Consider the following 11120-nt stretch of genomic DNA (forward strand, 5'->3'; position numbering starts at 1 on the left):
GGACGTTTCATCCTCAACCGTGTGCTGGTACCACCGCCGATTCGGTGCCTCTGCTCGCAAGTGCACTCGCCCGTGCTCCTGGTCGGGAAATGCGATGACCGGCCACTGACGGCCACAAGTGGTACTGGTCGAAAGTCATGCCGCCTTCTCTATGTTTCTGATAAGATCACTGGCGCTTGCTTCCTAGTCGACACAGGAGCCCAGGTTAGCGTCATCCCGGCCTCGTTTGCAGATCGCCGTCGCAACGAACAGACCTGCCCACTGCAAGCGATCAACAATTCCACCATTCGCACATACGGCCAACGCTCTCTTACACTTGACCTCGGACTTCGCCGTACGTTCCGCTGGATTTTCATCCTCGCTGACGTCTCGCAAGCTGTATTTGGAGCTGACTTCCTCAGTTTTTTAAACCTTGCTGTGGACATGCATGTTCATCGCCTCATTGATCTCAACACCCGCCTCTCCATCAACGGTGTACTCTGTACTTCCTCTCCAACGGGACTGTGAGCTCTGACACCTGCTTCGCCATATGCAAAAATACTCGACAACTTTCCCAGCATCACGAAGCCGCACACCAGAGAGTCACCAGTGAAGCATTCCATCACTCACCACATTGTGACAACTGGACCTCCCGTTTTTACACGACCCCGTCGACTATCTGGAGAACGCCTAGCCATTGCCCGCCGTGAGTTTGAGCACATGCTTGAACTCAGCATTGTGCGGCCTTCCTCCAGCAACTGGGCGTCGCCACTCCACATGGTGCCGAAGAAAGATCCTGGCGACTGGAGACCATGTGGGGATTACCGCGCTCTCAATGCCCACACTTTACCAGACCGCTATCCACTTCCTCACATACAGGGTTTTCACATCAAATTTGGCTGGGTGCACAATCTTCTCTAAGATTGACTTGATGAAGGCTTACAATCAGATTTCTGTAGAACCCGCCGACATTCCGAAGACGGCCATCACCACCCCATTCGGTCTGTTTGAATATGTGAGGATGCCTTTTGGATTGCGCAACTCTGCGCAGACCTTTCAGCGCACTATCAACGAGGTCACGCGAGGTCTCGATTTCGTATTTGCCTACCTTGATGACCTCCTTGTAGCAAGCTCATCCGGCCCTGAGCATGAAGCCCACCTGCGCACCCTGTTCCACCGCCTGGATGATTATGGCTTCGTATATAATCCCAATAAGTGCGTCTTTGGCGTCGCTACAATAGAGTTCCTAGGCCACCTTGTCACACCAAAGGGTATCCAACCACTCGCCAGCAAAGAGAAGGCTATTCAAGACTTTCCACCCCCTACTTCACTGAAGAGACTCCGAGAATTTCTGGGCCTACTAAACTTCCATCGCCGCTTTCTTCCAAAGTGCGCCACATTCCTAAAGCCCTTGACCGACCTATTGGCTAAAAAGAAAGACCCGGCTGCGCCACTGGAGTGGCCCAAGGACGCTGCATCTGCCTTCGAAACTGCTAAGAAGGCTCTGGCAGACGCTACCATGCTCATACATCCCGTCCCTGATGCCCCAATTCGTCTCATCACCGATGCATCAAGCGTGGCAGTTGGCGCTGTTCTCGAGCAGTGCGTATCTGGTTGGCAGCTCCTTGGGTTTTTCTCGCAAAAACTGACGCCACCAGAGACAAAATACAGTACATTTGCCCGAGAACTCCTCGCGGTATACCTCGCCATCAAACATATTCGTCATTTATTGGAGGGCCAGGACTTTTACGTCGGGACAGACCACAAGCCCCTGACGTTTGCCTTCCATCGCAATCACAGCAATTATACTGCACGGGAGATCCGTCAACTATGCTTTATTTCCGAATTCATTGTGGATCTCAGACACGTTCATGGGCCGGAAAGTGCTGCTGCTGATGCACTATCCCGCATCGATGCCTTGTCGACCCAGCCACCACTAGACATGGAAGCCCAAAGCTGCCCAAAGAAATGACCCTGAGCTGCATCATCTTCGCTCTTTATCCACGTCTCTATCGTTCACGGAGTGCCCACTTCCATTTTCTACCTCATTAATGACGTGCGAAACGTGTACTGGTGTCCCTCGGCCCTTCGTGCCTTCAGCTTTTTGTCGTGCAATTTTTAACCAATTACACAACAAGAGCCATCCTGGTATTCGTGCGACCCAGAAACTAGTCACATCTCGTTTCCTTTGGCCAAGCATCAATGCTGATGTCCGACGTTGGGCGCGAACCTGCCTTGAGTGCCAGCGCGTTAAAGTTCACCGTCCCACTGTCACGGCAACATCCCCGTTTCAGCCTCCAGACGCAAGGTTTTCTCACGTCCATCTCGACATCGTCGGTCCTCTTCCGTCATTGCAAGGAGCCTGTTACCTGCTGACATGTGTGGATCGCTTCACCAGATGGCCAGAAGCGTTTCCCATTTCCGACATTACAGCACCAACAGTTGCCAAGGCTTTCACAAACGGCTGGGTTTTGCGCTTTGGATGCCCCTCTGTCGTCTCCACTGATCGCGGTCGTCAGTTTCAATCGGCCCTTTTCACCGCACTTGCCAATATCCTGGGCATTTGACACATTCACACAACTGCCAACCATCCTTCCGCCAATGGCATGGTCGAACGGCTTCATCGACAACTGAAAGCTGCCATCACTGCTCACCAGCCAAGGGAACGTTGGCTCGACCACCTCCCCTTCGTACTTCTGGGCATCCGATCAGCATTGAAAGTGGATCTCGACCGCTCATCAGCCGAACTAGTCTATGGCGTTTCCCTGCGTCTTCTCGGAGAATTCTTCGAGCCATCATCGCCACCTTCCACTCACGATGCCTCCGCGTACATTCGAGACCTGCGCACCACGTTTCGGGACCTTGCTCTTGTGATTCCTGCCGACCGACACCCCCAGTCGGTGTTCGTCAGTCAGGGTCTGCATGACTGCAGTCACGTCTTCGTTCGGCGTGACCAAATACGGCCACCACTAACACCAGCCTATGATGGCCCATTCCGCGTACTCCATCGTACACCTAAGACGTTCACGCTGGACATCAATGGCCGTGAAGACATCGTGACTGCTGATCGACTGAAACCTGCATATATCGCCGCTCTCGCGGCCGCGGGGTTTCAATCTAAAGTCTGGATGCCAACATTCAAGCATGTCCACTGGGCGACTCCTCTGGTGATTCCTACGGCTCTCGCTCTACGGGGAGGAGCCCTGTAGCGCCTCAATGCGCTGCGCGTCAAGGAGGAAGAAGTTGGCATTTGGGCCGCGCGGCGCGTGCAGCGCGATAATAAAAAAATCAGTTCGAAAACCGAAAGCTGTCAGGGCTGGATTTTTCCCGTGTAAGCTGCGACAACGCTATCAAGATAACGCGTAATTTGCACACCGGAAGGGAAGTAACAATATACAATTGAAAAAGGGTGGTATCCGGGAAGACACAAGTCTAATGCTGATATTTCACAATCCAAGTCTAAGATTCTGAAAGAAATTTTCGCCCTATGGCATAATTTACTTGATACAAGGATCATTAAACCACCACCACGTGATGGGCGATCTATTCGAAAAGAACGAAAACCTGCAAGATGGAAATTTTTATCTGGTGTGAGCCAAGTTACTTGGAGAATTATAATATCAACATTAAAATTATTGCAAAAGTAATGTAAGTCGGTTGAGGCTGAGAATATAGAACAGCAGTTTCACTGTAGTACCCTCAACTGACCTATGGTGTTGAGCGCACCCCAGAGGCGCATGTCGCGCCCTTGTTAGCATCTTCACGCAAAATAGCTGATTCATTCCGTTTAGATTGGAACTTGAGATCGGTGAAGATAAGGTATCTGGTACGTTTATTAGTTTGTATATTGAGTTCCATATCTGTAGCAGTACTTGTGCTCGGCTGAGGTGAATGTCAGTCCAAGTGCACCTGTGTTCCTGACTGCTTAGCCTTGCCTGCAGATGCAGAAAGTTCATCGAACACTACATTGCGTAGCTGTGTGGTATCGCTGGTAATGTCTAATACGGCAGGTTCTGTACTAGTCTGTACAGTTTGTTCAATCTGATTTGAAAGAATTTGCCCCAAACAGTCGAAAAGATTAGATATGAGTTTATCTATTGCCTTACTCACTGCCTTTACCGCAGCAGTTTTGATAGCTTGCAATAGGTTTGAGTCTGTACTGGAAGTGCAGCGCGCTGTAATACCAGAGTATCCAAAAGCCCTGTCTCTAACTATGTCAATGGATTCCCTTCGAGAACAGCGGTGGCGGTCAATAACTTCTAGGATTTGAACCTCCCTGGAACGATCAGAACAGTCAGAGTGGTTGGTGCAGTGACTGCCCCCCAGAGACAACACTTTTCCGCTGTTGCAGTACACTTGCTTGAAGGATGGCTCTTTCCGCAGGTGCTACAACGAACGTTAGATTTACATCCTCCCGCACTGTGGCCGAATCTCCAGCAGTTCTTGCATTGAATCGGACGAGAAGCGCGGGGCTCTACTCGGAAGATCCGTGGCTATAATTTTATTTCTGACGGACATTTTGTGCCCACAAATGTCGCGATGGCAGATTTGGTTGGTACCCTCTCTTTGTCGACTAGGCGATTACACCGGTAAATTGAAATGACGCCTGCTGCCAGATGACACTTCTTTCTAACGTGCCTCGATGCACTCGTTAGCTTCCGCTACATGCTCGAGCCACAAACGCAGCGCCTCCAGAATACCATTCACCACTTTTCTTGCGCAGAAGATTAAATAAACCCATTGTTCACTCTCTCTAGACGCAGGACTGTCGTCTTTCGGCGACATATGCAATGTAACATGCAGATTTGGGGCCATTTTTATAGCGGAAGTAACCATTCAGCTTCCATGAAGATAGTTCGAGTACGGCAATACGACGCAAAGCTGTTTCTTATATTTAGGAGATGTAAAAGGAAAAATAGAATGCGGAGAATAATATTTGTGGTTCAGTGTTTAAAAACTACGTCACAAATATGAGGCAAGCCTCGGTGGAAAGCTTCTCAAATTTGGAGGATCTGGTGTTCTGGCATCGCAGAGTACTCGTGTGTCTGCCATTAAGCCTCGACCAACATGGAACCGGTGATGCTCTTTTGTCAGCAGACCAGCACCTCAACCCGCAAACTTTTGGTCACGCATTGCAACGCGTACGCGTGGGCGCGGCCAACCAGTTTCAAGAATCGCTACGGTCGCCGGCTCGGGCTTTCAAGCGCAGCGCAGCACAGAAATAGGCCCAGTCAAAGCCTGGGCTCCGAGCAGCCCTGCTGCGACACAACGAGAAAACCGATAACTCGAGAGCTTTCGCGTAACGCAAGACGCAACGCCGAGATCACACAAATTTGCCCTCTTGAATATTCTTACAAAAGCGTATTGTTAAGTAGCTCTCAAGGTTTTCAGGTCCCAAAACAAGGTAACGCTAGCAGCTAATTCTTTCAGGGGCGAAGCTACTTGGTATCGAGGCAAGTTCCCCATCGCCGTAGCCAGCCGCTAATACTCGCAGCACTCTTTACAAGCGCAGCTGTGTTCTCACTTTTCGTATGAATTGGCTGTGCAGCGCTCGCTCTACTTAACGTGCGCTCTAGTGTAGGGCCAGAACTACAAACTGCGATCACGCTAGGCGTGCTTTCTACCTCTTTCTACAGTCCTCAGTCAGTGTGCTTTGATATTATGAATTAAGATAAGGCGGCGTAGCGGAGGGCTTACAAAGCAGCTTAATTGCGGGGTCGCCGTCCAGCCAACGTAGAGCTTAGGGCTTTAGAAGCCAAAGCTGAAGCAAGAGGCCAGCGTCGTGCGGATCAGGAGATGAGAGCACTATAAGCTGAAGCGACATGGGCTCGCCGACAAGCGGACGTGGAGGTGGCGAAAGCCCGTGAAGTGCAATCTAGATGGAAGCGCTGCATCATGCTACCAGACAGCGACGAATTGAATACTTGTGTGTGTATATGCTGTACCACCCCGTGTTGGTCCCTCCTTTACATGATTATCGAGTGGGCAAAATGTTAGAGGATTCGAGGTTTTCCAGATTACCTCCGAAGCTTCAACCACTCATCATCAATCACCTCGTGCATTTGCGAACATTCTATTTTATCAATTGCCCCGAAAAGCTACAAACCTCCGCAGAAGCGAATGCGGTAGCTTTAGAGAATTGAGCAGGTTTCCTGCTATGAGTCGCCTAAATACATTATGTTTACGAGTCGGGGACAGTTGTGTCAATCGAGAGGACACCCGCCTGCTCTCGCGACCACGCGTTTATGCCTTAAGTTCGCATTTGGTCTGGAGTGATGCAGGACTCTCCTCTCATCCCTTTCCCGATAGAGCTTCGCACCTTCAATTGATGTGAGTTGGCTGGGACCTTGGCGAGCTTACGGTGCGAGGTGTCGCACATGGAGCGACAATAAGGTTGTGTCCTTGATAAGACGAAGACGGCCAGATCTTTTTGTCTCAGCTGCAGCTACGCTAACACCCAGCGTTCACAAGGTTCTACTACCATGTAAAACAAAGAATGTATGGCCCAATGGTACATATTTTGGCTTTATATCAAACCTGTTTGGGATGCCAATGGCACAAACGTGCTGACTGTATCCATATAGATGTATCGCAATGGGAAAGACAACTTATACATCTATTTGTTTGTATTGAACTGTTTGAGTGTGAAGAAGGTATTTTTTCAAAGTTTAACGAGCTGAAAGGCTTATTTCTGAAGCGATACATTATCTGAAACTTTATTGACAGAGTTTACTAACAAACCCTAATAAAGTGCTTAACATTTTCTGTAGAAATTCGCTCTAACGCTTTTGGCTTATAGTGTAACGTAAATGCTAGTTGCGTAATTTCCTTGCTTGTTTACGATTGTTTCTTGTATGCCTTAACTTGGGGGAGTTTTCGTGCCTCCAAATGCCGCAACAATTATAAATGAAACGTGCATCCGCACCTCTGCTCCGCAGGACGCCTCCGGCCGGGCGACGAGTGTTATTATCCACCGCGGAAACGCCTAGAACTCCTGCAGAAAAACGTTATGGAACATAAGTGCGGTTAACATTGTATGAGAAATCACGTGTTTGTATGTTGCAGGTCAACCAATGGAGCTGCATTTGTTTTAGATCAGACAATATCTTCCTTTAAGGCAAAGACATCAGATGTCTTGTCAACCAAGAAAGCTGACTGCCATCATAAATTCTCGTCACCCTGACTATGTTTGCCATGCGAACATGGTAGCACGCTGCACAGTGTCGGTCCCCCATGTGGACAAAATTATGGCCACTCAAAAATCAATATTGCGGTGCATACAGTAAAGTCATTTTAGATTGTCTGCAAAGCTCGTTTGCACTTTTTTGCGTCGCTTCGCTGGGTGACCTCCGGGGGTCGTGCAATGTGACAAGCTTCCAACCAAACGTAATTGTAATAACGAGAGTCTGATCTCATCAACGAAACATATGGTGGCCCGGTTCTACGAACAAATTGAAATATGTATTTTTTCAATTAGCAAGAGTGGATTTACCCAACTTTCGCTGTAGATTCGTTGCAGTATGAGACACGTGATTTGGCTCCGTGGCCTTTGCTTCATTGCCAAGGAAACTACCCGCCCGCCAAGGTGGAGCAGTGATTTTGGTTCTCTGTTGCAAACACGGAGGTCACATCATCGATATCAGTTGCTTGCTACTGTAGAAAATTGCAAGTAGCGTGTGCCTTAATGAGACTTCTACAAATGCAATCATTATCATTTGCTCACAAATACATCAGCCGAGATGCCTGAGCCATTGAACAGATTGGTTCACAGAACAAGTTAGACAGGTAATGAACGGAAAGAACAAAACATGTCCTGATTAGTAATATTTCGAAAGCATGCTAACTGCAGTCACATTGTTGCGACTCACCATACGCGATGCCGCCAATAGTCAGAAGCGTGACAGCTTTCATTGTGCGCCAACGAGGTGTTTCGAAATAGGGATCTGGAGCAATGAGTGTCCACGTGTTGTCTCGTCGAAGCTCAGAACACAAATATTATCGTGCAACTTTTTCGCTCCACTTCGAAAAAAAAACCATCTTGCAGAAAATATGGGCGAGCTATCGATTATCAAAGTTGCTTGTGAAAGCAGTGATTACAGGTTCTTGACTGGTGCTGACTCAAAGAGGAGCTCCCAGATAATGCTATACGTGGCTTCAAACGGAAACAGTCTGTATGCATATGAGTATTCCCGTGCTGTGATTATTGGCCTTTAAGTTTCGTGCAAGTAGTCGGCTTCATGAAAATTAGTGTACCAATTTTTTCTGTTTACTATGCATGTCTAAGCCAGACTCGTTATACTTTCACGTAATAAATAAATAAAAAAGTACGGCCAGAGTGCGAAAAATTGGTCAGCGGGCAGTCATTGACTCTCCTAATAATTCAGTCTGAGAATATACGCCATTCTGTTTTCACGTGAAAGGGCGTATCCTAAGGATTACGTTGTCGTCCTTCTCGTACAGTACGACCAAGAGCACTATGCTAAACAGGAAACGAAAAAAACGCCAGGTCTAGCTGCGCGCAATGCGCAGCACAGTCACAACGAAAGCTACAGGAGCGGCCTTAAGGAGTCTTTCCTAAACACTCTTTGGGTAACTGCAACAAGCACACTTGCCGGGTACCCACTACACCATAAATAATATTGATGTATGGGTAGTAAATCTACATTCACTATGCTATCCTTCGTCATTCTTCAGAACAGCATAGTCTCCGCTACAAACTTGCTAGGAATTTTGTACAAACCTTCATGCAGTGGCTGACTACGATCAGAAATCATGCCTGAAGTGGGTATGCGCCACAGTAATAGATGATCAAGAACAAGGTTTCTGATGATTTGTAGCATTGGATGACCCAATCGTCACGCTATTCGCCTTGTGTGACACCTGGTTGTTCCTTCGATGAGCTAAAACACTTTATTATTACTGACAATAACCGGATTCCTTTTCCCACATAAAGCCTGCCTAAGGTCACTTTAGAAACGTGCTCAAGTAATGGCGTGACTTAGTAGCAGACTACTGAGCTGGGGAAGAACGGACCCAGGTTCGAATAGCATTTCGTCCTCGGTTATTTTATTTACTGAGTTTTCTTCTTAATTCTTGTGTTACAGATTACACACACCGCTGGCGGTGGCGGCGGACAATTCTTGATTGATCTCATAACAGCTTTCATAGTAAGTGTGGCGGTTTGGGCTAGTTGGTATGACATGACGAAGAGACACGAAGAGACAAGAAGGTAATTGAAAAATTTTGTTTTGCTTTCATTCAGCGTGTAGCACTTCTTGGGCTTGACTTGCCGTCTATCCATCTCGCGTGGTGGGATCGCACTGACAGAGAGAGATAGAGAAAAATAAATATTGAGTTAAGCTTGTGAGAGAAGATGGGAGGGTCCCTTATTCCAGAAACAGCCCGCCGCGCTCGAGCGATGAGTTGACGCTGCTTGACCAGGTCCGGCTGGGAGATCGCAGCCTACCATGCTTCCCTGAGGAGGTATTGGTCCACATTTGGTGCTGCAGCTTGTAGTCTTGGGACGCTTATTCTGCAACGCAGTAGGATGTGCACCAGAGTGTCTGCCACATCGAAGTGAGGGCACATGTAGCTGTGCTACGTTGGCCTCAGGTGGTGCGATAGTACTTGGGTGAACGTAGTGGGGGAACGCCATGGGTGAACGCCCCACACATCTTTCGTAAGCAGTAAAAGACGTGTTGGATGAGGTGAAAGGAGGCGTGAGGTGAACAATGCGTCATTATAAAGGCGCGGTTAAAGGCGTGGTCGTGGGAACTCTCTCGACAAACATTACCAGACGGCGCGTTCACTGGCGTTGCTTTCAACGATTATTTAACCTATAGAGAAATCATCGAATGAACAGTGCTTTGGACCTGGAGGGATACTATTTCTAATTGAACCACTGTTTTGTTGTGTTACGTGAGATTGAAACAAGAATCGTTAGATGTATAGCATTATGTGTTTACATGACAATCGGTTGCTAGCACATTTATCAATGTTCCCTTAGGTGAAATGATAATTTTTTGTGACACACTGCTGTAAATACAAAGAGAAGCCCATGTAAGTCATTTCAGCCTATAACACCGGCAAATGCTTCTGTAAGAAAGGCTATAAAACCACTTAAAATCACTCCTATATGTACCAGAGTTCACGTCATTACCGAAATTGGATGCAAATTTATGAATGTGATCTTTGGTGGGTTTTTTCACCCTTGTACCGTGCTGCAAAAAACTATACGAGGTTCGAAGAAGTGAAAGCGCAGAATTTAGGTAGATATTAAAATTTTGGTTGTATAATTTATTATTTCATAGCAGCCATAAATTTTCTACACCGTGCGCTGAGAAACGTAATGCACACTTCGTGCGATGCATGGTCATATTGATTCTGACATATTTAAAAAGCTGTTTGGCACAAAAATATATTTACTTTGAAGTATCAGCCAGTGATCCCTAGTCTGGGTTTATCGCCATTTGAAGACAACTAGATGAAGTCACTTGTGCAAGCAATTCTGCGTAAGAAGCATAGTGAGCCCATTATAGAACTGGGACGATGACTGCCATCATAACTCAATTTGTAGAGCATCTGATGCCTTCTGTGAAGATTCATAGTGGGAGCTTTGTGTTTACTTCATTCATATTTACATCGTCACAACTAAAAATAGCTTTCCCTAAGCTATCATTGGTTTTCTCCACTATAGTTTTCTACTGTTATGTATAGAAGCTTGGAAACGTGAGCTCTCCGGGCTCGCACACAAAGGTAAGGCTACAATACGGCAAATTGATCAGGAAATAAGGCGCTGACAAACACGCGGGAAAACTTCTGTTGACAATCAAGAACCCCGGCAAGGAAGCCTGTTCTTGGACTTAACTCTCGTTTTCAACTGTCTCTTACTCTGTTTCGTTTATGTGTTTTCAACGCTACGGGTGAACACGAGTTCTCATACTCATGACCACCAGGCAACTAAGAGAGTATACACACGGAGACGGCGAACGCGTGCAGGTGTGTTCAGGTGGACAGCGCGTTCGTCTCTCAGCGTAATATTCACACGGGTGCCCACATATGCGTCTGTCAAGATGAAGATTAGCTGTTTCCCGCCAACACCGGTAGGTATTTGTTTAAACAGCTACAACTCCATTTGTCTA

At 47.4% G+C, this 11120-nt stretch overlaps 1 protein-coding gene across 2 annotated transcripts in view; it reads right to left on the reverse strand.

Annotated features, from left to right (window-relative positions):
* Positions 1 to 7999, reverse strand: part of LOC119182359 (BPTI/Kunitz domain-containing protein-like) — a 39281-nt gene extending 31282 nt beyond the window's left edge. The window contains exons 1-2 of one of the 2 annotated variants that reach the window (XM_075865986.1): positions 7848 to 7998; positions 6905 to 6973 (exon numbers count right to left, since the gene is read on the reverse strand). In XM_075865986.1, coding sequence (XP_075722101.1) covers positions 6905 to 6973; positions 7848 to 7890 — 112 coding nt within the window. In that variant the 5' untranslated portion in view covers positions 7891 to 7998. Of the gene's footprint in view, positions 1 to 6904; positions 6974 to 7847 lie in introns of both variants that reach the window. The other variant, XM_075865987.1, reaches the window with a different exon arrangement.
* Positions 8000 to 11120: the final 3121 nt, after the last annotated feature.

The sequence above is a fragment of the Rhipicephalus microplus genome, chromosome 6, assembly GCF_043290135.1.
Source record: "Rhipicephalus microplus isolate Deutch F79 chromosome 6, USDA_Rmic, whole genome shotgun sequence".
Lineage (NCBI taxonomy): Eukaryota > Metazoa > Arthropoda > Arachnida > Ixodida > Ixodidae > Rhipicephalus > Rhipicephalus microplus.